General features: G+C 41.4%; 1 protein-coding gene across 1 annotated transcript in view; it reads right to left on the bottom strand.

The window, feature by feature from the left end:
• Positions 1–26,834, bottom strand: part of CRB1 (crumbs cell polarity complex component 1) — a 95,673-nt gene that overhangs the window by 5,460 nt on the left and 63,379 nt on the right. Inside the window, exons 7-11 of the mRNA XM_064720475.1 lie at positions 24,926–25,476; positions 24,367–24,532; positions 21,328–22,234; positions 19,886–20,014; positions 16,820–16,946 (exon numbers count right to left, since the gene is read on the bottom strand). Of these exons, the coding sequence (XP_064576545.1) occupies positions 16,820–16,946; positions 19,886–20,014; positions 21,328–22,234; positions 24,367–24,532; positions 24,926–25,476 (1,880 nt within the window). The remainder of the gene's footprint in view (positions 1–16,819; positions 16,947–19,885; positions 20,015–21,327; positions 22,235–24,366; positions 24,533–24,925; positions 25,477–26,834) is intronic.

The following is a 26,834-nucleotide window of genomic DNA, read 5'->3' as shown; positions in this document are numbered from 1 at the left end:
GCCACGTGTGGGGCTTTTTGGGATTTCTGCAGCTGCTCATGTGCATTGGAGCTTTTGCCGGGCAAGTCTCAGATCCTGAGTCCTGACACCACTCACAAGGTTATCAGCTCATTCCTGGTAAGAACATCTAATCCCTGCTGCCCAGATTTACTGCCTCCAAATCACAGCCATTTGCTGTGGTAACAACTGGCCTGAGTGGTCCTAATCCATGGCAGAGTTGCTTTGAAAGGGTTGGGGGCATACAGGGGTATTAGTAAGCAGCCAGAGAAAAGCCATTTACTTGATTAAAAGGCCCACAGATATGCTGAGTTCATTTCACAGAGGATTTACAGCCATCTTGTTGGAACTTTTTTCTCTTACAGGCTGAATTCAAATAAGAATTTGTGTAGTTCAAGGAGAAATCCAGTCAAGCACACACAAATCTGTTATCATGAGGTGCATTGATAACCCCAGCCTGTGAGGCTACAGTTTATTTTCGACAGCAACGAAGTGGCCATAAATCTATAGATTGACTTTGTTCTAATAAAAGTACATTAAATGAAGGCACAAAAAGTCCCTTTTTCTGTGATTTTCTTTTTTCAACTTAGCAAACTGTGGCCTGTTGCTCTTTCTCCCATGACCTGCAAAATGCAGCTGCTCTGTTTGTGCTAAACACCAGCCACCATGTTCCAAGAGCTGTTGGGCTGTTGAGTTCAAGTAGTAATAATCATCATCATCTTCATCTGTGTGGGACTCATTTAAGGAGCACAGATTCCTGTCAAGCCAAACACTGCACAGGCCACTGGAAAAGGCAAGCTATTTTTAAGATGTTATAAACATCACCTATTTTATTTAACTGCTGTGTCCTTTAAAGGTTTATCCTGATTTCCTGCTTCATGCTGTTGTCCATGTGGGCACTGATCTTTGAGTGTATCTATAAACAGTTATTTTTCACGTCCTTGAATAGTTTACTCCTTTCTGCTTCGGTACCTGTGACAACAAAGGAAGCAGCACTTAGTGCACTTAGGTGATTTTCCACTGTTTATCATCAGTGAGACCACCAATTCCTTTTCCTTCTGCACACCTCAGAACTCTTCAGTTCATCTTGTGGGCTTCAAAAGCGGCGTTGCACTGTACAGACATTCCTCTCGTCCCCTGAAGTGATTCCTGAAAGGTGCAGTATTTGCTGTACTGTGAACCCGGTGCCTAACAAGTTTCAGGATTATCTGGTAAGAAAAGTGTTTGAATTCTCTCAGATTGAGAAGCAGAAGGCAAGGGTTTAAAACAGACCTAGGAGGACCACAGCAGGACTTTTCTCTAGTTTAGCATCCTTAATGAGTAAGAAAAGGACAGTCTGTAGGACCAGATTCAGCTGTGGAGCTTTGAACACCTGAAGATGATTTCAGTGCCCGAGGTGTGGCTGCTTCCCCTTGCAGGCAGCCAGCCCAGAGCTCCAGTTCAGGGTGGTCTGCAGGTGCCACAAACTGGCTCTGGTGCCTTCTGTATGCAGGGAAACACCCCATCACTGCTTTTTCCTCTGCATCTGAGGAACTCCTCCTGCTGGCCCCATGTTCACTGGGAGGAGGCTGTCCTGTTGTCCCTCACCTCCTTCTGTCGCCCTCTGAAAATATCTCTGAACCTCAGTATCTCAAGAGCTGTAGATCATCTTGAATTTCCAGCATTGCTGTTTCTGCCATCAGCCCCTGAGTTTGTTTTCCTGATAGGTGCAGGGAAATACAATCCCACTGCCTGGAGGGCCTGAATGAGGCTCTGACTCCTGTACCTGCCCCTGTGGACACTGCTGAAGAAAAAACTTAGGTGATTAATTCTGATGTGTGCAGAATATCCACAGTACTTGGGCAGTTAATCTTGAAGGAGAAAGATTTTAAGTAATCTTTTAAATTTCTTTTTTGTTTTCTTGTGGGCGTTATTGTCTGGATATTTTCTTGAAATGTCTCTGAAGAAATTATGTTCACTACAATCTCTTTATAGTATATGTTTTTATGTAATGTAGTTTGAATAGTTTGTCTTAGCTGACACCTGACAGTTTTAATTGATTCCTTCCTGAAAAATGTCAACTTTCAGTTTTCTGACAGTTTTGAAATCAAGGAAAAAGCATAGAGAGAATTCATGTTAGCTGCTATAATGATAAATTGGTCATCTGGCTTGACCAGCTATAGATCAGAAAAATGCAATCTTTACTATGGAGGAAGAATTGTCTGTGGCAGTCTGTGAGAAAATGAAGAAGATGGAGATGATTGAAGTCTAGGATTTAGCTGGGCTTGCAGAGAAAGCACCTCATTAAGAAATTCTGACAGCCTCCCTCCTGGCACGTGAAGTTGCACTGTTGTGACACTACAGAAGTTAATGAGGAGGTTTGTTCTAATTATAGTGGAGCAAGAAATTGGAGACTGGAGACGGAGCTCTCTGAAGCGTTGCAACTAAATTGTAAAGCAGACTTCAGTGGAACAAGGGTGTTGTTCACATTAGTCCTGATCTCCCAGTCAGACCAGCTCACCCAGACCTCCTCCTCCCCACACTGGGCTGCAGGACCATTCCCAGATCGCTTTAACCAGGGCTGTGTTTAAATCAGAGCAGTTTGCCCCCTCCTCAGTGCTGGTACATGCAGCAACACAGGGCTTAGGTGGCCTTGTATTGGCAGTATCAGCCTTTTGGCCACAAAGCTTTCCTAGGTTGGAAGGCTCACTTTTAGGAATTAACCTTTAAAGAACAGGCTACCTACAGTAACTATAATTCCTTTAACTACTTGTAGTATTGATATCTGATTTGCATTAACTATTTAATGCAAGCAGTCCAGACATAGAAACAGAGGAGTTCAGGATGTCTGGGATGGTCTGTCTCAGGAAGAAGGAACAATAGTCCTGGCTTTGGCCGCCACACTGTGCATGAGCTCAGCCATGCACCCAAAAGAGCCAGAAGTACACAAGCAGCCCCTTAAAATCTGCATCAGCTGTTTTGCTGGATCAGTATCTCCCAGATTGCTGAATGCCTTTTAGGCAGCAGAGTGTTGGTTGCACAGGGAGCAGCGATTTGGGTGCCAGTTTGGGAGGGCAGCTCTCATTGAGCTGGGGGCTTTGAGAAGGCTCCTTGATAGTGCTCCTGCAGCAACTGCCAGTGCTAATTTTGTCAGTGTTCCAGCTCTTTTTAAGATCATCTGAGTGGTGCAGCACAGATTAAATGTGCAGCTCCAATGTGTTGTTATGAGATGCCTTTTAAAATTCTATCGACAGCCTCTGGTGTAGGAACTTCACCATCTGCTGCAATCTGAAAGGATAAGAGGGAAAAATCTATAGCTGGTGCAAATCCAGGCAAACCATGCTGAGGAGGAGTTTGTCCCATAGCTGCTATATCACAGACTAGACAAATGTTTTAGTAAAGGTGTCAGTCTCTGGGGTGCAACATCCTTTTCCAGTTTGGGAAATGCTTTGGGGCATCATACAGAATTATTTTTGCGCGTGGCTGCCAGCACAGTGTATCAGGTGGTGTTTCTTCACAGGGCATAACTGCTTTGCAGCTTTGAGACAGCAGATTCTGTGTGAGTACATCCTGGTGGTGGATAAAAGCCTCATCAGGCAAGCATCTTGCAGGAAGAAATGGGAGATATTTAAACTCAAGACTTTCACTGAAAAGGCTGGCTTTCTGTTTTCCCTGCACGTGGCCAGGTTGAGTTTACTGCATCCCTGGAGCTGCCACAGTAGAAGTGGCACATGAAGAGAGATTTGGAAAAATACACAGGCCCTTTTGAGGAAGCCTGCTGTCATGGGAGAGTGAATTGGTGTGCAGGGATCAGGAGGTTAAACCCCCAAACAGGAAAAGACTAAGAGAAGATGCCACAGTGCTGAAGATGAGGGCAGGACAGTTTCCAAGGAAAAGAGATGAAGAGAGGTTCAGTAGACAGAGTGAAATAGTTCAAATTATAGGTAAGAAGAATGAATTTCAAAACTGTTTTCTTCATTGATTGCACAGGTGTTGGTCAGAGCAGCATGTGCATGATGATGTTGTGACACCCAAGATGGGGCTGATGGTAATGACAGCATTTGGAGAAGAGAATGGGGCAGGGAAGGGTAATGTAGGCTATCAACAGCTGAGTCAAGGAAGCACCTAAACCATTCTTATTCCAAACCTCTGCTTTTCTGATTTTTTCCATGTATGTTTTATCTGTCATTCTAGATTCCAATCTCTTCTGTAGAGGGGAAAAAAAAAACCAAGAGAGAATTTTGCTGAGGTATTTGCAATGTGGAAGTTATGAGTGAATATCTGCTTGTTGTTTCTCCTCACTAATGTGTTTCCTTGCACATTGTTTTCACCAGACAGGATTTGACTGTGTTAGGAATTATCAGTCTAATTAACTGTAATGGATTTGCACAACCTGACTTGTGCACAATGTGGAGTTGCTCAAAACTCCACTTTTCAGCACACAGCAGCTGAGGTTAAAGATCTGTTATTAATCAGTGATGTTAGTGGTAGGTGTTCAGAGAAGAGAACAGCCCCAAGGACCTATTAATGCCCAGCCTCACAAAGGGAGCATCCATCTCCTGTGGGCTGGGCTCTCTGCCTGTGACCATGGCTAGCAGGCTCTGGTTCTCTTCCCCCAGCTCCTGGTTTTCTTGCTGAAACTTGGTGCTGAAATTGAGAGCCCTGCCTCTCCCTGCTTTCTGTGGGAGTGAGAAACTGCTCTGTCCAGTGCTGCACAATAAACAGGTGGGTCAGCTGTGTATGGCACAGCACAGGCTGTTACAATTCCTGCCCAATTTTGTAACTGCCAGACCCTTTCCACCCCTGCTTCTCTGCTAATAAGTGAAGGCAACGATCTCAAAACTGTTCCATGAAATTCTTCTCCATTCCTGGTGCTGAGCTCCTGCAAACCAGCCATGTGTTGCTACCTAGCATTAATAGGATGCTGTCAAGTGGTGCTGCAGTAAGGAGCACTGTGACTGTTTCACACTGTCAGACAGCAAGGTATCGAGTCAGCAGCGAGCCTTTGCTGGGAGCAGCACTTCAATTGCAGCCATCTCCTGCTTCCAACTGTAAATATTAATAGTATAAGATAGACTTTGCTAATTATATTCCTTGATAAAAACTTTCAGTGTGTTTTTATCCCACTGGCTGGTTTTTTTTCTAGTAGAAAGCTGATTTGAGACAACAAAAATAATTTATGGTTTAGCTTCAGGAGAGACTTTGGAAGAGGTGCATTTAGGTAAAGTGTAAACGAAAAAAAATCTAAAAACTGCTATGTTAATAATTATTCAGACTGGATTTAGACCTTTCATTTGTTAGCAGAGTTAATTTTTATCTTTTATTTTTTTTAAGTGTTGTCTTGTTGATAGAATTTTGTGACTGTGTGTCTACCTCTGAATCTCACCCCCATCTGCAGGGATTCTTGGATCAAAGACTGCATACCTAATTATGGGACCTATCATTGTATCAATGTATTGATATCACTGGATTGGTATTGTGGCATTCAACAGGTTTGCATCTGAATGTGAACTGGACAAAGCCAACTCTGATAATTGCTTTTTGGAGATCTGCTGAAGATGCAAATGTTCTAGAAAGTGTCTTTCTGTGTTACAGCCAGCAGAGCACATGAGAGAAAGGTTTCTGAAAAAAAAATTTCTTTTAACTTTCTACTCCACGCTTTTACCTTACTGCCACCTAAAGATAACTAACAGAAAATACATTGCACTGAGATAAGAGTACAGATTAGATAGTTTTATCCTGATATGCTGGGAAGGAATGGTAACCCTATCAATGTCTTTCTTTTAAGAAGAATTTCTACACTTTCAGATTTTCTTGAAGATCAAACTTCTTGGGAATAGGAAGGAAATCTGCTGACTCAGCTCACTGAGTTTACCTCTGGTCCCCACGGCAAGGTGTGCTGACTGTGAGGCCACCTCACCCTGTTCCTGGCCAGGTCTGTTTAACTCACATGATTAACTCAGATCTCCTCAGTACAGGCTGAAAGTGGCATTTCTGCAGTGCATGGGGTCAGGTCACCTCTGCATGCAGGTGTAAGGCATTTCTGGCTGAGCCCCTCTGATTCCTCCTGTCTCAGATGTGAGTGGCTACTGTTGAACAGGCAGCCTGAGTGGCTCCTCCTCCTCAGCCCCACCCTGGTGCCTTGTTTCTCATTCAGTAGTTTTCAGTTGGGAGAATGCCTGCCTTCAAAGCAGCCTTTGGTCAGAGAGGGCAACTGAGGCATGAAATAGAAGCACAATTAGCCCATGACCAGTCAGGCAGCCCATGGTGGAAACAGTGGTTGAATTTAATCCCTTCCCTCTGCCCAAGCTCCTCCTGTCACTGCCCCTGCCAGTGGCACTGCTGAGGTCTGGCCCAGGGGGTGCCCTCCAGGCTCTGCCTTGCTGGGTGTCTGAGCAGTTGCTGGGAATGCAGGAATGCAGGAGGCCCTGAGCAAAGAACCTGGGCCTGGCAGGTGATTTTTCATGCAGCTGTTGCCATCAGACATTTTTGATGTGTGACATTTTTTTGGAGAGAAGTTTGGTATTCTCTGTTGTTCAAACTGCAATACTGCATTTACACTGGTAATAAATCCCTCATGTGTGCCTACTGCAGGTTTAGTCTGCACTTGGACTAAGATTACACTTCCACACCAGGACAGATGCTCTTTGCCAGGATGGCCAGGCAGGACTCCTCTCAGGCAAACACCCTGGAATGCAGTCCTCACTCCTCTCTTCCTGAGACTCAACTCCCTGCCCCATGACTCTATTACAGATTCAAGCCTGCTCTGGTTTTATCTATTTTCAGGTATTGGCAGGCAGGTTCCACCAGCCTGACTAGTGCTAACAGCCTCAAGCCAGTGATGACCCTTTTTGTTAAAGTATCTGGCTCTGGTCATGTTGCAGTGTTCAAGATTGTTCATCCTCTGTCAGAGCTCCACTCTGATGTCTCACAGACCTGACACTTTGCTTGCTGGAAATCTGTATTTTTCACACCACAAAATAGGCCATTTAATTCAAGTGAAAATGTGATCAGTGATTTCCAAAATGCTTTTTTGTATGGCTCTGAGTAACTCTCTTCTGATTGATACTTGCATCCTTCCTCAAAATATTCCCAAACTCATAAGCATTAGCAAAGTAATCAGAAAATCAGGCAAGTTATCTATATTTTGGCAGAAGTTTCATACATTAGTGTTTTCTCCTGGAAGAATACCTGCTTCCTCCTTCATCAGTAGTTTTTGGAGAGGATGGAAAGAAATGATCAGAAGCTAAGAATCTTTGACTCCAAATTTTCTGGAAGTGAATTAAGTTGTCTCAGGTCTCTGGGTCCAGGCCAGTTGCAGTCTGAGCAGCCTGAGTGCTCCTCCAAGGCAGAGTGGGTAGCTGATACTGAAGGGAAATTCACCTTTCCTGCCTTCTCCATCTAGAGAACTTCACTGCTTTGGAGATTATTGCTTAGCAGCAGGTTCTACCAATAATGCTTTTGTAGATTTAAAGTGTTTAAAGCATCCTGGGGAAGACTGTGCTCTCTCTGTGTCTGTCTGTCTCTCTGTCCACTTCCTAGTGAAGGACAAGATAATAACACTTGGGCACCTTACAGAGGTGCCCCAAGCATTCGCTTGAAATAATGAATAATTTTTCTGTGTTCAGATGCAGCCCTGGTGTTCAGTGCGGTTTGACTTTCACACTTACTGAAAGGACAGGTGAAAATTTGGGTGGGAAAATGACTTCCAAACCTGTAGAAAGTGACAGAGACTCTACTACTGGAATTAGGTCTACCTTGAAGGATGGGTTACATTCTCATATGTACAGAAACCAAAGCATTTTCTTTCAGACTGAATGAGGATTGTGTTTGATTAAAGGAAACAAAATAAGAAAGGACCAAGTGCAATTTTCCATGAGACACAGCAGTGTCCTGCCTGATTCTCATGTGCAATATTGTGGTTACTTCACAAAATGGCAGCATTTGGGATGAAAAAGGCAACAGTGAAATCCCTGTGTAAAATCTGTGCCTGTGCTGCCATTTCACTGTGGGCTCAGAGTGAGCCTAGATAAAACCAGACATGTGCATTAGCCTTGGTGAATACAGAGTGAAATTAGCCTTGCAGAAGAGGTGGTGTTGCCAGGCCCTCCCAGGGCTGTCTCTAGTTTGTCATTGATTTTAATTGGGAGCAGGTTTGGGCTTTTCTTTGGAGTTTATTTTGGCTTGGATTGGGGGTATTTTTGGGTGTGCAGTATTTTGTGTGTGTGCACATTTGTTTTGTGTTGTTGGGGGTTTTTTGGTTGGTTGTGGTTTTTTGTTGTGTTTTCTTGTTGGTGGTGTTCCAAGATTTTCAGCTCCCAGGTGTCAGGCAGGCTGTGCTCACTGCATGCATCCTGCTCCTGCACAACTGATACAAAGCCAAAGGGGAGAAAGGGTCCTGTTACAGGCTGATCTGGGAAACAACTGCACCTTTAATTCCCCCACAAATGGTGACTGCTTGGAGAAGAGGGAACAGAGGGTCCTGTCCCTTTGGAGAGAAGAAGAGGACAGCTTGTGATGTTACCAGTGCTTCCCCAGACAGAAAGAGAAGTATTTCCATTTATCTCTCTGTAATGGATAAATTGGACCCCACAGTATTAATGTGTTTGAGAATCCCCAGGATCCCTACCCTACCATTTCACAGGGACCACCAACAATCAAAGCTGTCTCCACTGGTGCAAAATCTGTTCATTCTAAATAATTACAAAGATTTGTAAAGCTGCTGATTTCCTTGTCCTTTGAATTACAGCAGTACCACATTTTTTACTTCAGTGCACTTATTTTTTTGGAAAACCAAATAATTTCTTCTACCAAATATGATTTGAATAAATTCAAGGACTGTTGTGTTTGCTGCATGTTTAGATTGGTAGAATATTCAGATATTTGTCTAACAAGCTCTGCCTCTTATCTAAAAAGTTCTCTGTATCAAAATAGATAAATGTTCTTGATCATTTGAAACCAAAATTTTTTTTTCAGATTCTCAGAACAGGAATTATTTTTATTCCTTTTCAGTGCAGTAATATTCCATAAGCCTAGTAAAGTGTGTAATTTTTTTCAGATGTTATTAGGAATGTAGTTTCATATCAAGAAGTGAAAAATAGAACATTAGGTCTCATGAAGCATATAAGAAAAAAAATATGACATAAAATTTAGTATCTGAACAATGCAGGCACATACTGCATGAATGTGTTATAAAGTGAGCAATGACTGAAGTAAATACCCATGTGATGTGGATGTGGGTCCACAGGGAAAACATCAGAAGGTGAGAATAGCGAAGACAATGCCATTGCAACAGAAAGGATGCTGTACAGACAAAATGTGTTAGTCTGAATACTAAAGTGTTATGTGAGCACTGTGCTGGAGCTGATTCTGTACTGCAGAGTGTTAGGCTGTCATGTGTCATCTGGGCTCCCTTTTCTGCTTATATTTACCATGCACATTAAATATTCAACTGCTTTTCACTGATGCATGCAGTAATCCTGGCCCTGTGAAGAGCTTTCTTGTCTTTCCCAGCTAGGACACGTTAGATACCCTTATTGTCTTTGCATCCTAATGCTTTGTACCTTATGTTGTGACACACATTAAATGTGTTTTATCCAATATCCTTTTAGAAGTTTTAGTTAAATCCTCTGTTCTGAATGCAGACTAATACAAAATAGCAAAGGATATTAAGGCATTGTTCTGCTCTGAAAAACAACTGCAAAAATGGCATTGTGACATTTTCAGTGACTTCCAGAGCAGAGCTGCTCATTTTATAAATGTAGAGATGTTTCTTCTTACCCCACATTTGACCTGGCACTGGAATAAAGCTGAGCCCTCCCTGGCTCCTACCATCAATGGTAAGGATTCTGCCATGGTGGGTGATCTGCAACCACACAAATGATGTGAAACAAATAAACTCCAGCTTCTTCCCAGCTCAGTTATGCTGATTCTGCTGGGCTAATAAAAGTACAAATTTATTTCAGTCATTGAAATAATATTATTTCAATAGACTACCATCAGACTGTAAAAGTTTACCTGTGCTGTACAAACAGTTGCCCTGATGAGGGTGTTCTCAAACCTAGTAAGGTACTACAGAGAGTAAATGAGAAGCACCAGGAAATGCCCTTTATGCCTCCAGGAGCAGCCTTGCAGGATGTAAGTTACACAGCCCAGAGTGTTTATTTCCCTCCCACAGGTCCTGGGAGCCTCAGGAAAGCTGACAGGTGCGAGTTGGCCTCTGCTCATTGATAACTCTGTAGACCCAGGGCTTGCTCTCCTGTCATGGCACTGTGGGTGCTGCAGGCAGAGGGCATCAGTTCTGAGCAGGGATTCAGTCCTCTCTCCACTGCTCCTCAGGCACTGCTGGGCTCAGTGGGATGTCAGAACATGCTGGTGAGTGGTTTTAAACCCCTCTGATTTCCTGAGGATCTATCATTAGAACCTATCACCTCACCCACAGTGGAAATAGGAGAGGGCCCTTCAGAGAATGGTGTCATTTTGGAAATGTTACACTGTCCATCCATACCAGGCTTTTCCAAGAGGCTGCCAGAGCTCTGGAGAAGACAGAAGTCCCAGCAGTACAAACATGCTCCTCATTAGGGCCCAGCCTGCTGCTCCCCAGGAGCTCAGCCTGACCTTGCTCCCCAAGCCCGGGGCTGCTCTGGGACCATCCAGGAGAGCCTGGAGCTGAGCCCATGAGGGGAGAGCCTCTGCTCCCTCCTGCAGGCTGTGACAGCTGCAAGGGGCTTCTCTGGGACTGGGCACCCACAGCTCCTCAGCTCCTCCTGGGGATGAGCAGCACGAGTGGCCTGTCTGAAACTCAGGCTGGCAGCACTTTTCAGTTGACTTTCCCAGCTTTACTTGTTCATTTTACCACACTCCTGAGGCTGGCTGCTGAAAATCACTGTCTTGGTGTTGTCAACATTGGGCATTCAATCTCAGGGTAACAATAAGAATTATCTTATTGCCTTAAAATATGTTTTAATAAGAATTTTTTTTTAATTTTGTGGTTTATTTTTGTTCCTCTATTGCTCTCAAGGTCTTGGGAGGTCTAGCAAGGTATCTGCTTATGTGGAGGCTGAAATATGTGTATAGGAGCAGAAATACCAGATAGCTAGGGCAGAATTTTTCAGTTTGAAGGTGCTTCCAATATAGCTAACCTAATTTTCCAATTTTCCTATTTTGTCCAATATTTCTACCCAATTTCATAAATTAAAAAATTCTAAAGTATGAAAGTGTCCTGATTATCTGCAGTAGGAAAGAGCAAGAACAAATCTGTACTGATGGTGAAGAGAACAAAGTACTTTCAGAGTTTTGCAATCTCAAGACAGAAACTGATGGGAGTACTGGCTGAGAACTGGTGCAGAGTGGAAATTTAACCTGTATGGGCTGTAAATGCCATTAGATCACTCTGTAGGCCTTAAAATCAAAATACTGCTGATGTTTCTGTGTACAAGGTAGGGGTGTACAAGAGCAAGGCATGCAGATAAAGCCACAGAGAGACTGGGGGAAGACAGTCTGGTTGTTGCATTCCTGATGTCCATGTCTTTTAGTGAAATGGTAATTATCCATTAATAGCCTCATAAGTATGAATATGTAAATAGCTATGGGATGCATTATTCATGAATCACCAGGCATTAATTATTGTAATTAAGTATCATTTGCTACGTTCATATTACTAACCCTTCCAGTTAATGAATACATTAACTAATCACTGTAGAGCAGATTCAATCAAAATTCCCTGTGTCTGTGCTATGGAAGCCTGGGAGAGTTTTATTGAATTTAGATTCAATATTGAACATATCCAACATGCTTATCAGTGTATTTTTAATGACATTAAGTGTGAATCATAACCTCCAGTGCATGATGCTTGTCCTTGTGCCCAGGAGGATGGAGTGGTACCAGCTGGAAGAGAACGTGGAAGAGCAGTGGTGCAGCACACAGCAGCAGCTCTGTGAACCAAGGACAACTTCAATTCTGGGACATGAAATCCACCTCCACTTTCAAGTCTCATGTATATTCACTTGTACAATAGGAGAGGGGGTGTGTTTTGTGAGGGAGTGCTGTCCCAAAGGTGCTGCTGGTGACAATGTTCAAGGAACAATTCCGAAGCTCAGCCGGAGCTGTTTGCCAGCACCAGCAGGACCCAGCCCTGGCAGGATGTGCTCCCAGTCTAACGGGGCTCAGGGCACTCCTGAAACACGAAGTAAAATGAACAACCCAACCCTGGGTTTTGTCTTTACTCCCTGGGGATCCATTTCAACTAATGGTAATCTCAGTACCACAGAAAGATGATTTGCTGCAGCTTTTATTTCACTGCCTTTTTAGGGTTATAGTTCTCTGAACCAGGCCTTGTGGGTTTTGAAGTAGAAATTTTGAATTATTTATTGCAAACAAGAGTTTCATTATTTTAGGGAGAATCAGTAACTCAAGATATAAATATATAAGTTCAAGTGCTGAAAGTTAATATAAACAAGTAAAATGCCCTCTTGGCTGAACTTTTGGCTGTCAGGGCAGAAAAAAATATTTGCAAAGAAAGAATGAAATCTTATTTCATCACTGTTAGTTTGAAGCAGATTTTTTCCTATTTTTAGGTTTACCTATGTACTGTAGTCATGTGCAGTGAATAAATGATTATTGGATCTAGCTTCCTCAGTAATCTGGGAGTAAGAAAATCTAAATAAGCATATATCAAGGCTATTTTCAAATTCACAAACATATGGGCTCTTTGTAGTTAAAACTGTCATAAGATAGAGCTGCAGAGAGGGCTCAGTCAGAGCCTGGATTTTTAAGAGCCAGAAGTAAGAGCAATGGTCAGTAAAGGCAATCTGCCACTCCCTGGAGACACCTACTCAGTGAAAAACCCCTTGTGTATTTTCCAAGCACAGTGAGGAATACGCTTTCATTCATCCCACAGCTGATGCAAATCCCTTTGCTCTCCCTTCCAGTGTCTCCATCAGTGCTGCCTTCCCCCTCTTTTCAGAAATCTAAATTCTGCCTCAAGCCCAAACACTGTTAGTTCTCATTACCCAGCTTTAAGAATGACAGTCACTGGCATCTGAAAACCAGTCTGAGTCTCAGTACCACAGAGGGATCCATTACAGATATTACCAACATGGAGCATCAACAGCCATGCCTCCAAAAATCATGATCTTGTTTTTCGGCTTTCTTTCATTTGCATGTCTTGTATCCCTCCTCTAATTCTGAATATATTGAGATGATGTTTTTGATATTTCTTTTTTTTGTAAATACTGATTTTCTACAAAAGTGTGAACTCAGCAGGGAGTTTGTGTTCTTAATTTTAAAAAAATCAACTATCAAAAGATTTGAAGTACAATTGCAACACTGGAGATGTATGAAGATTTTGCTATTATAGCTTAATATTAAACCTGAATAATGGCCTTTTCAGCTCCTTGAATTCTAAAAAAATCTTAGCAATTGGATGTTTTTCCAGAAAGGTTAGCATCCAGTGTCATTATTCATCCAGCTATTTTTTTCATGTTTGCTTTTATACCAGTTTTCCTTTATTTGTCTGACACCTGCATCTCTTAAAAAAAATAATTATTTCACTTAACCTAGCACTTGTTTGTTTGTTTGTTTGTTTTTTTTGACTTTTAAAACTAGAAATACCAAGTCTGCAGCTGGGGTGGTTGGAGTGGCTGAAGAGCTTCAGTGGGAAGCACCTGCCTGACCCTGCCCTTCCAGAACTCCTGGAAAACCCCGGGATGAAGCAGCCTTGGCTGGCGTGTGGTGTTCCTGTGAAGAGTTCAGAAAACATGGCACACTGAAAGCAAATGGACAGAGCCATCAGCAGGAAATGAGGAGCAGACATAAAGAGACGAAGGCAGAAGGTTTATTTGGTGTATAAAGGTAGGAAATTTATGTACACGTGCACAATGCAGTTGAGGATACAGAAATACAAAGAGGAAGAGAGCAGCAGCATTTCTGAGGCCAGGGGATGTTCTGTGATGACAAGGCATTAGAGGAAGGAAAGAATTCAATTACAGGTGAATGTTTTCAGTAAAAGAAAGAGAGAGCTGATGGCCTGCTAATTGAGTTTAGAATAATAACTTGCATATTGCTGTAAATTAATATGAAACCTGTGTTTAATATTGCATAAACACTCATTTTAAGTGTCTAGTATTGAATAGAAAGAGTATTGGAATCTCTACGCAAATGGTTTCTTCAAATTGTTTTCACATTTTGCATATAGGTCTAATGCAGACATACTGTTATTACATTTATTTTTTGTTTTTACCTTTCTTCATCATTAAGACCATGATGAAAATTTTGCTTAATGTAGTGTGTCCTGGTGTGCATATTCTATAAAGTACATAATGGTTCAATTTAGTTATGTGGAAACTGAACTAAACCCAGTGAGGAAATAAAACCAAACAAAACTTCATTATTTTCTTAATTATAGATATTAAAAAAAAGTTTGAACAGCTTTGATACGTAGCAGCACTTTTTTCATTTGAATTTTTAAATTTTCTTTTTTCTTTTTCTTTAGTTAGCATTCTGAAATAGGACAGTTTTTATTTCAAGTTATTTCTGATTAGTTTTTCATTTTTCTTTTCAATAATACTAAACTGAGAAACATTTTTAGCTACAATTAAATGAAAGCTACAGTTTGGAATGAAATTCCCAACATAAGATGCTATTATTTTAAATTTCCCCATATGAAAGCAATTTTCCAAAACTATATTTTCACTGGAATAAAAAAATCCAAAATGCAGTCAGGTTTTGTTTTTTTTTTTCTCTTTGCCTGTGTTCTGTAATTCCCAGTATTACATGTGATTGCCAGTAAGATAACTAAACCTATATCTGATAGTATATATAGTTTTCTTTCTGACACTGCTACATTAATTTCATCTCCAGTGCCTTCCCATCTAGTGTTTATTGATTCCTTACAAAGGGGACAGGATTTTTAAAATAAATTTTTATATATAATACAAAATTATTTATAATTATTTTTAATAAGAGTTTAACAAAAAAATTTCCCTAATCTTTTTCAGGTATGATAAAGCCAGCAAATAAATTATCCTTGTGTACAATTCTTATAGGTAAGTACACTGTACTTTATTTTCATACTAAGGCAGATGCTAGGAATATGTGACAGGGATGAATCACAAATTTTTTTCCACAGATGTGCAAAAGTTTTTTGGTTTTTTTCCTCCCCCCTAAAATAGGAGTAGGGTTTTTAACAGCAGAAATGTTGCTGCATTTGTGTGCTGAGTGGTACTCAGAGAAATAACAAACCTGGGGTATTTATGAAAGGTGGAAAATAAAAAATACTCTTGATCCACTGTCCGATCCATATCCTGCTGTGGCAAAACAGAAACCTTAAAACCTCACTCAGACACATTTCAGGGTGTCCTAATGTCACTGGAGATTTAAAGGGGGGATTTGCTTTTCCTGGATGCACCAGGTCCAACCTGCAGCGAGTTAGGGAGGACAGGGGCAGGTTTGGAGTGTGGGAAACTGATATCAGGGATTTCAAGGACTTCTCCAAAAGATCAGTTGTTCCCTCTGGAGTCAGAAAACCTCCCAGTATGGTGTTAGTCTTTAAAACTCTGCTACCTGCCATACAGCTGATAACAAAACACCACCCTATACACACTTGTTCTTTTGAATCCTCTCTCAAGGACACTATTCAAATGACTAAAAGGGACAGAGAATCTCTGCAATATAATAATGCATGTCCAAATAAATTATTTCACCCTTCATAAATGAGGTTTTTGTCTTAAATAATGGTTAAAAAAGAAAAAAACTCCTCACTTTTTACGAATGTTTAGTATTTAACAATGTATTTCAGTTGCGCCTACACTCTCAAAGGACACTACAAAGATATTTTGCTATAATATTTTTGCTACATCTCCTGGAGCTCATAATTTTCAGGCCCTTTTTTTCATTCTTTTAAGAATCCATGGACAACCAACCCAATTACTTTGCTTGCTTTTAAGAAAGAAAAATCCCATATTTTTTTGACTGATGACACTGATCTACTAATAAGTAAAACAGACTTACTTAAAGTTATAGAAATCTTTAAACAAACAACAAATTTGTGATTTCAAGTCTGAGACACTTACTGGGCCTTTCTTGAAAGAGGAAATGTTGGTAAAGATTAAGATGGCTGTATTTTATCTCAGTAAAATACATTGTATCTGTAGAGGCTAATGGAGCAGAGGATCAGGATTAGTGATATCAGTGCAGGATTGACACTAATTCAGATGGATGTGGGAGCCTCCTCAGCAGGTTGTCAATTGCTAATCCAAACCATTACCTAATTATCCAAAAATATCCCTCCTGATTTCACAGGTGTGAGACCTAACTGCCAAAGGAACACCAATAAACATGGGATGTGATGTAAAAATAGTGACCACCTGCAAGATTTAGTTTAAGATTAGAATTATTGAAGGCAGTGAGTCTGTCACTCATTGCAGTAGGGTTTGGATGCCACCCTCAGTAAATGTGACTGTTAGCTGTCCCACTGTCACCCACTGGCAGTGTCCATGTGATGAAATGCTCTGGTGAAGGTGGGGTGAACTCTTTAACATCTGCTAGCATTGTTCTAAATCTAAATCGATTAACTAAACCAGATCTGAAAGGATTCATAGAAAAACCATTCAAAGAAATATAAAACAATTATTTAAAACTCTGATATTTGTATTGCTTTGCTAAGCTGCTTAGTCAAGGCATCTTCTGCTGCAGTAAAACACAAAAGTTTAAAGACAGCTCAATAGTCTTCCTGATCACCCCACTCGACTGCTGGCTCATCATCCATTCGCAGAATGAGATAGGAGAGGAGCTGAAAGAGGTTCTGCCACAAGAGCAAAGAGACAAAGAAGGAGAGGTCGCTTACATCGATCTCACAGCGGTCCCCGGCGAAGTTCACGTCGCACAGGCAGTGGAACTTGTTGAGCAGGTTCTGGCACAGGCCCCCGTTCAGACATGGGTCAGAGCTGCACTCATCAATGTCCTTCTCACACCTGCAGGAGAGACTGCAGACAGTCAGCCTCAGGAACCAGGCATCCAGTGCTTCCAACGGGCAAGTGTTTAATTCAGCAGCTTTGGGGGCATGGAGATGCTCTGTTTCCACACGTGTTCATGGTTTTATTAACTAGCTGATGAGCCCCACTCAAACCCTGAACCTCCTGCACGGTTTCCAAACACAGACAGTTGAGCAGGTAATTTCATCCCTGTAAAGCACTTCATGGTTACTGATGCTCAGCAAGGTGCAGTGCAAGTTCTTGTGTGAGCTCAGAGCCAGCTCTGGTGCAAGTCCTGCTGACAGCTTGCTTGTCCTTGTCATTGTTCCTCAGGAGCTGAGGGCACAGCTTCCTTCTCAGTAATTTGGATATAAGTCAAAAAAATGTGTGCTTTTGCCAGCTGAGTGCTCCTAGAAATATTAATCTGTTTTTTGAGTGGGTTTTTTTAACCTTTTTATTTCTTCCCTCAATTTGGTATGCCGATAGATCCCAGCACAATTTCCTATCCAGTTCCTCTGAGCTGGGCCCCAAAAAAAGTTAAGAATGGTGCATGACAGGTTTCATAAGCCTTAATATGTATCATTAAATGGTTTTGAGCTAATTCTGGTGATACAAGAAATCTGAGTTATAATTTCTCAAGGCAGACAATGGAAGGATAATGAGGGATATGTAAGACTGTTTGAAAACTACTGATTTGGTGATTTTTGCTCTGAAAATGTTCCCTTTTGGTTCCCCGCTCCTTTTTATCAAATAATGCTAAAAGTTAATCCTACTTTTTCCAGGTAAAAATGCAGGTTTGTACTTGGAGAAGGATGTGAGAAATTCTCTCTGAATAATAAGGAATTGCTTTGTTCAGTCATATTCATAACCAAGCAAAAAACATATTAATCGTACATCAGAGAAGAGCATTTTTATATTAAACACTCTTACTCTATTCTAATCTAAACTTCTTTCAATAGTTTCCTTAAATATTAAATTATATTAATATGCTTCAAACACCTAAGTTAAAGGTCTTTAAAGATAAGTTATTTATCCAATGTATAGAAATTGTATAGCTATGAAATTACTTATGCAAATTTAAAAAAAAGCCAAAAACCTCTCAAATCTTCTGGGAAATCAGGTACCTTAATCCAACTGATTTTCAGGAACACTTAAAAACCTGACTCCCTTTACGTAATTTTCAAAGTTCCAGCCTGAATTACATAACAAATTTGTTTTTGAGAGAGAGCTCTATCATCTTTAATGGAGATTAATCTTTATACATTTCCCTTTCCACCTGCTATTAAGCCCATTGGGATTTTTTTAATGTGATCCCAAGTCAATTGATAGAATTTCTCTACACTGTGCACCAGTGGCTTTCTGAGGGCTGGAATATTGTCTTAAAGGAAAATGCCTACTTTATCAGCCTAATACATAAATATACAAAGGGGTTTGGTTTTGATATTCTTATTAACAGATATATTTGAATTTGTTCTGGAAAAAAAGCAAAAAAAAAGGGATGAAATGTTCTCATTTGATCTAGTGAGACCCCCAAGCACGGAAGCACTGCTGGTTTATGGCTTGGCAGCCTGGAGGAGCAGAGGCCAAATGCTGCATTTGAGAGGCTGCAGGAGAGAGCCTGGCTGCCACAGGCAGCTCCCTGCAGCTCGCCGGGCACAGGCTGCACACGAGAGCCTTGGGAGCTGTAAAAGAGAGATTACTGCCAGCCACTGGGATGGAGGGAAGGAAGGCTCACTCCCAAAGCTGCAGTTAGCAGGTAGGCTGGCAGGGGAGGGAGAAGGAAAAAGGGCTTTCCTGCTGCCTCAAAGTCCCAAGGAATACATGCAGTGCAGAAGTGGCTATGAATATGCTTTTACGTCTTAAAATTTTATTTTATTGTATCCTTTCCCCCTTGTTGAATATTGTGAGGTGGTACACAGGTGACCTGGCTGTTAACAGTGCAATTCAAGTGTGTCTGCCAACCACACTGTGCATTGAGTGGGTGGAAATCTTCATTTCATGTCTTTTATAGCCTACTGTACTCTTTCCACAAAATCAGTGGGCTCATAAGTTTTTGAGAGAATGAAAACTTTTTGTTGGAAACTTCTCTGCATTACAGCTTGGTCCTGTTGAACTTTTGGATATTATACTCTGACATAATGCTAGTTTCACCAGAAGTATGTACAATTTTCCTGTCTCTCTATCCAAAATGCCCTTACCTGTTCAGGCTATGACTGGGACAGTGCCTCTCTAGGTTTCTGCAGCACCTGATGCCTGCCCTGAGGCTCTCAGCCCTCCCTGCTCCAGAGCTCTTTGAAGGCCAGTATTAAGTGTGAACTGGGCTACAAGATACAAATTTCGCTGTGAAGGTGGTCCCTCTGATCCAAGCTAAACAATAACATGCACAAAGTGTTCCTTAATCTCTTCTAAAAGTAATCATTCTGTTCTCACACTTCAGCATTCGGTAAGAAAGTGTGGTATACCGTGCCACCAGGTGTGCCACCTCTTACCATCCCTGGGATAGATTGTATCTTCACAGCACAGACATGTGAAAATGGAACAGCTTTGCATATTCATGTGCCAGAGCATGCAGCTGGTTTAGATATATGAGCAGGATATGTGTGTTTGTGTCCCCACCTATGGAAATTCTAACTTGTCATATGAAAATCTGGCCCAGAAGCAAAAAAAAAAAAAAAAAAAAAAGCACAGAGAAGCAAGCCTGCAGTGCTGTTTAAGAATTAATATCTTGGGCTGGATTACTGGCTGCATTCATTTGTGATTTTTGTCCAAAACCACAATACTCCAGACCCTCAGAGTCACTCTAGTAAGGAACTCCTGCATTATAAATCAGCTGCTTTGTCTGTATTTCTGCCAGAGGGTTGGCTGTTACCCTCTGGACCCTTTTGGAGCAGCTTTTGGGAGAGGTGCTCCCCAGGGATGGGCAGGACAAAGGCTCTCACCGTTCTCCCACGAAGCCTGGCAGGCACGCACAGCTCAGCTCCCCGCCCAGGTCGCTGCAGTTGCCGTAGTTGAAGCACGTGAGGTTCCTCTCTTCATTCCCACACACGGTGTAAGGTAATCTTCTGTACCTGGGCACACAAGGAGGCAGCAGCAGTTATTGGCACTGTCCTTGCTTCTGGATGCCTCCTGCTCTCTCAGCTGAAGCAGAGGAACAGGGTATTGCCCAAAGGAATGACAGCTGGAACTCACATTTGAGACTCCCAGAACGTGTTTTGCCTAACTTTTTTAATTTGACAGATTTAATTTTTCTTTTCCAAATATTTACTGGCAAAATAATGATTCATTTATCATAAAAAAAAAAAAAGGACATCACTCTACTTACATTACTAATGTGGTTCTCTGTGATACCTGGACAGCTTAGTATAAGAGTTCAAAAGAGACAGACATAACATACAAGATAAAAATTATTGGGCCACCATAAGGCATCTTCAAATCTGAGGATGTCCTCACTTCTCAGAAAAAGTGAACAAAACCTGTCAGTTTTAGTAATTATAGATAGAATTTATATAGAGTATAATTTATATAGAGTATAATTTATATAGAGTATTTTAAAGATAGAGTAATTATATCCTGTAATTGGATAGCGTGAAGATGATTGTCTGCATCCTTTGGGCTGCAGCAGACTGAATTTGTTGGAGTCTTCTGAAGGAAGAAGGATTTTGCCTTCTTGGAGAGGAATTGGACACGCTTAGAGGGCAGAATTTTATGGGCATGCAGAGAAGGGCAATTAAAGGGAAAAGCTTGCAGCCTTTCTAGAGGAGAGTCTGGAGGGGAGAAATAGGAAAGAGCATGTAATCAGTGTCAGAAGCAATGGCAAAAGTGGGTTTTGTGGTGTTTGCAACCACCAGGACTGAGAATAAGCTGAGAGGAAAAGACCAACCATGAAAAGATGCTGTGAGTGGGGAGAAAAGCAAATTATTTTCCTATTGGTATTTTCTCCTACCAGCTCTGAATTCCTGCATTTATAGCTATAGAGCCATATTACTGTAATAAAATATAGTTTTAGAGATTTAAAAATCTTAAGATTTTTTTCTGAAAAGAAGATGTAGCACATGTATTTTCAAGCTCTGGAAGACTTGTAATCTTGTCATCAGAGAGCTCACAGAACAAATGCTGACAGCAGAACAGGGCAGCAGAGCTGTGCCTTGTTCCTTCAGTCCTTATCTGCCAGTCTCTGCCTGAGCTGGCAGCTCTCCACTGTCTCAGTCCACATCTAATTGATCTGTACAACTTTCTGTACCCTTCATACCTCGACTCTGCAGCCATGATTAATACAGAGACAGATGCAAAACATCTGTGTTTAAAACAAAGACATCAGGGATGTAAAAGCTCTTCAGAAGAGCCTTGACAAAACCTTACAGATCAGCCTTATTTATGGTACCTGCAAAACCGCCCAGTGAAGTTAGCAGCACACAGGCAGGAGTATCCATTAATTCCATCAACACAGGTGGCCCCATTCACACACTGGTGGCCATGGCAGTCATCTATGTCCTCCTCACAGGTCTCCCCAGTGTATCCGGGCTCACAGCTGCACTCATAGGAGGCAATCCCATCTGAGCAGTTCCCATGGACGCAGGGGTTTGAAGAGCACTCATCAATGTTGACTTCACAGTAGCTGCCAGTCCACCCGTCGGGACACACACAGCGGTAGGAAGTGTAAAAGTCTTCACATATCCCCCCATGCATACAGGGGTCAGAGCTGCAGAAATCTGCCTGCAAACAGCCAGTAAGAGCAGGGTTTGCAGATATTTTGAGAAATTGCTCCTCTTGAGGTTTTTTAGTAGGGATGTCAGCATTTTCAAAGTAGGAGAGATAAATGCCACTGATTTCTATGGTGCTCATGCACCCTCGCAGGCCATCCAGGCTGTCAAACGCCTTGTCGGCCACGTAGATGTCTGTCTCTTCTCTTAAAAAGTTGAGGTTTCCTGCAGCAGCTGTGCTGGTTGCCGTGTCTTTCTTGTTGTCTATATCCATGTGCCATCTGGAGGACTGGGACAGGGGCTCCACCATAGAGACCATCACTCGGTGCCATTTGCCATCGCTCACAGACTCTGAACTCGCCAGGGTCAGCCTGTAGAAGCTGTTGCCACTTTGTAACTGAAACAGGAGTTTGGAGTTGTGGATGCTGATGATGACAAACTCAGGCTCCCTCTCTGCATACAGCAGGATCACGTCAGTGTCCCTGGTCCGAAAGCCAAAGATGATATTGGTGAGGTCTCTGCTGATCTTCCCGTTGCTTCTGTAGAATATCGCGCTGCTCCGGCCGCTGAACACTGCGTTAGCGAGACCTGTGCAAAGACAGCAAGTGAGAAACCAGGCCAGTTTTACACCAATACACCTGGAAAGATGTCTCTCCAGTGCACGTGCCATGTAACTGCTTTTGGGTTTGCTGGGAGACAGTCAAATTCCACCGGTGTTTCAGTTATCCTGGTCTGCCCCTCGTGGCTGTGGAATTTACAGGGCAGTGCCAGCATCAGCCATAATCGAATCCAAAGCGTACTGCTTTGCATCATCGCAGGTTATCACTCTAACACACAATTCTACATTACTGTTATCTCTCTATTTCAAAAAAAGACATACATTTGTCACTTTATGATTGTTTCCTAAGTACAGGCAGCCTAGTTATTCCCCATGACAGATCTGGATGGGGTGAACATTTCTCCCAATTCCGTTTTTCTTGGGTGAGTCTTAAGATGTTTTATGAAGTATTTGATTGGATCCCAATTTCATTTCACTGATGCAAAAGGATTCATTTAATGTAAGTCAGTTGATGGAAAGCCCCTTCAAAATCCCCGTGGGCAGTGGTGCCTGTCACATCCAGATCCAGCTTCTCCTGGTGGGCAGGCACTGCCACAGCCCTGTGCAGGTGGGACTGGGAGGGCAGCAGGACTCAGCTCACTGTGCTGTGAGTGAAAATTGATGGGCAACGTTGTGGCAGCTTTATGGACATCTTCACAAAGGTATTTGACACCTTTCATTTGCATGGTTTCTACTAAAATGCACTAACTCACTGGGCTGTAAATTTAAATGTTCTGAGGTTTCTGAGGATTTTAGACAGGGAGGAGGGACAGGAAGGAATGTCTTCTGTCTGTACTTCAGAAAAAAATAGCTTTGAAAGATCTGAGATCAGATGGGTTTCTGAGGTGCTTGTTTTTTTAGCAGAAGACACAAGGCAGAGAACTCACTGCCCAGGAAAGCTTTTATTTTGTTATCCTCTGTTGAACAAGAAGAAGTTTATCCTGTAGCTAAGAATAAAACTAGTTTAAAATGCAGTTCTGTAGTGCCGGAATTTTTGAATTACCATTAGGGAAGCTCCCTACTGTTGCCACATAAACCAGCACAGAAATCTATAGGGGGTGACCTTGAATCATTGAAAGTATAAATGAACTTGAGTTTAGCAGAAGGAAATAGTTCAGGTACTTTTCACTTCACTGTCACTAAGCGTTTCTGTTCTACCCTAATATGCGATACTAAATTTTATAAGAGAATGTATTTTGATGTTATCATTAAAGACATCTCTGAGAGAAGGAGCAATTATTTTAATTTCAGTTACAATTTTAAGGTATCCTGCAATGGTGATCCTAACAGTCTGCATAAAAATAGTATCATATTGGTCTGTCTATGACAGAGATCTTTTGTTGACCAGCCTTCCTGTTCCTAAGAGTCAGCCATTCTGACAGCTTTCATCAGACTGAGCGGGTATTTACCTTCCCTCACAGTTTTGTTTTTTTTTTTTTTAGTTTTTTATTAGGGCTTTATTTGGTAGCAAAATGAAGAAATATTTCTTAAAAATCCCTACTTGCTCTTTTCAATTCAACTCTAGGATGGGAAGGAGAAGGAAAAGTGGAGAAGGAAAGAGATGTGCAGGGTGGCTAATGATCCTAAGGCAGCTAATAGTGATCAGTTTTCAAGTGGATTGCTTGGTGTGCAGGTGCTTCTTATGAAGGCACTGCTTGAGCAACTGTACTGCAGGTACTGAGGTGACTTTCTCCAAAGCTATTCAAGATTTAAGAAAATCAAATGATGCAATGGAATTTTTGTAGCTTAGCTTTTCAGGAAGATGGAGAACACTCTAGGGTTAATCCAAGACTGGATATCCTCTTATCTCTTTGCAGTGGAAGTGTGAGGCAATGCACTGATCTATGGGAAAACCTTGATTAGTTGGGCTGAGTAAGTCAAGAGCAATGTTTCTATGAACATCAGTGCCTGACTCAGGGGTCTGGGGGACATTTTCTGGGTTTGGTAGGGCAGACTCTTCCCATTAAGATTACTTAAAATTGACATGACTATTATTTTAGTACAGAAGTATAATTTGAATGAACTTTAAAGGCAGTGAATACTTTGTTTCAAGGAAATGCTGCTGAAAATACCTATTGCTGCTGATCTCCAAAGATGACTGGAACAACTGAAATGTACCTACATTCAAATCCTTGGTGCACCAGCTGGCATTGTGCTTCATGAGGACAGGGCCCAAGCTCACACCACTTAACTTCCTCACATGCCTTCCCCACTGTGTTAGGGGGGCAGGTGCAAGTGAAGTCATCCCAGATGGAATAGCACACACCACCGTTGTGGCAGGGGTTGGACTATGGGAAAGAGAAGAGAGAACCTCAGTATGAGTCAAGGCTGTTGGACACCCAACTCTAGGCATGGGAGACTGTCTGGCAAAAAGAAGTTTTCTTTCTATTTCAGATGGAAAATTAGAAAGACCAGTATTGTGACAGTACAGCGTGTTCAATAATTAGTGAAAAAGAGTATTCCAATCTCAAAATAGTTTCCTTCTCCCCTATGCAAATACATTTTGCTCCTGATATTCATCGTATGTAGCACAGCTTAACAAAACCTGCTCTTTCTAGCATTTTTGCATGTTTTTCTCATCTGTCATTATAATCAAATAATGTGTGGGAACGTATTAAAAACATTTTTAAAAATTCCCCATTATAAGCATGTGAAAATGTTCTGAAAAATGTCATTCTTACCTTGCAGAGGTTGTCACCAGCGCAGCCTTGGGTGACATTGATCAGAGTTGGATTGATAAGAGAATTTGGTGGATTGGTGATTGGGAAGAATTCCAGCAGCTGGTTATTCACTCTTACATCTTGGATACAGCCCTTGAAATACCTGCCATTTCTGTCAGTTTCTCTGTTATCTGGTAGGCCTCCAATGTAAATAATATCATTACTTTGGATGGTTAGTGCTGGAGCAGAAATAAAGCCTAGGTAGTGAGAGGACTGGAATAACTCCACCTTATTTGGTTCTATTTTTAAGGTTATTAAGTAAAAGTTTCCATCATTCACCAAGTGCTTCCCTAATAACTTCATGGAATTTAGAGCCAGCATGGTGAGTTTCCCACCTTCCAAACAGACTCTTATGTAGAGGTGAGTGCTGTTTCTCAGAGCCAGTAACAAGCCAGAAGGTTTGCGTGTTCGGACAAACATTGATATGATGAAGTTCTCATTCTGAGTGGAACCAACGGGAAAAGCAGCATAGCCTGAGGAGTCCTCGGATCCAAACCGGCCTGGGATGTACTCTTGAGATTAGAGATAGGAGAAAAGGTAAAAAAACAAAAAAAAGAAGAGAAGGAAGAAAAATAAAATAGTTAGGGTTAAATGATAAAGGAGCCAATGCAATGATTAAATAACTAGTTCTGGTGATATTCATGTATAGTAGTAAGATATGCTTCTATTTATGGATGAACAAAGACTTGGTCCAGCTGTAAATAGCTTCTGGTCAAAATTACTTCCATGGCTGTAGCACTAAGCTCCATTGCAGGACCATATGTTATATAATTGGGCACATTTTTCCTCTCTATCATGCTCTGTGTAATTCTGTGTTTTCAAGTAATTAAACAAGGATAGATTTCTACAGTTTCCTGAACTGGTCCTCAGAAAGATCATTTTGGAAAGAACCTACCTGCTTTGATCCTCTGATGACCATGGAAGTTAATGCAGTTCTGGGATTCTATATTTTTTCCACAGATTCCAATCACAGAAAGCTGCTGGGCGAAGCCCTTTTGTGTGAATAGATCATCTCTGTGGTGCTGCAGAGGCTCCCCAGTTCTCTGAGAGACTTTTTGTTGCTGGGGCTCAACATATGCTCACCTACATCAACTTGTATCCAGCCATGAATCCTGCTCAGCCCCCAAGTGCCCACAGAGCCATGGGAGAAACATGATCCAGGACTGAGTAAGTTTTCTTTTCTTTGTGCTTATCAATTAAAATTATTACACCAAACCCATCTGTCTGTCCTTTGCCCCTTATTTTCAGTAATGATTTTCAGTCTTTTAAGGATAAAAAATATGTAGCCAAAACTGTATTTAATTCTAATGAATCATCTCTTTAAAGAACAACAGTGTTTCTATTTTTACACTATAAGTTTTATGATCTTGTCCTCAACATTACAGACTTCCTGCCTAAACAGTTTCAGAAGCTATTTTTCATATATCAAATTCTTATAAAAAATAAACTGAGCCTTTTTAAAATGCTCACACAGCTGAAGATTCAGTTGTCTGTTGTGCAGTAAAACTCCTGGAGCAGAATGTCATGGGGCAACTTTCTACCTGCAGAACCACCTTTTTTTATGACTGCATTTAAAAAAAAATGATGAAAATAAGGGACTGATCATGAAGCCCCAACAGACCCTTAAGAACCACACTGCACTGCTATGGGGTATGGTCATATTGTTTAGCAACAGGAATAAACCCCATACTTGTTCCTAAACAGACAATTTCTTAATTTAATTTGGAATAGTTTATTTCTATGAATAAGATTGCCTATATATCTACATCTACTCATTAAACAGACTTAATGCCTCAAAACACCAATAATTTGTATAATTTGTATAATTTCAACAAATAATTATTTCTACATACAAGAGTTTTAAGTTATA

This window comes from Zonotrichia leucophrys, chromosome 8, assembly GCF_028769735.1.
Source record: "Zonotrichia leucophrys gambelii isolate GWCS_2022_RI chromosome 8, RI_Zleu_2.0, whole genome shotgun sequence".
Lineage (NCBI taxonomy): Eukaryota > Metazoa > Chordata > Aves > Passeriformes > Passerellidae > Zonotrichia > Zonotrichia leucophrys.
Note: the sequence above shows the minus strand (reverse complement) of the source record. Positions and strands in the feature narration are given on the sequence as shown.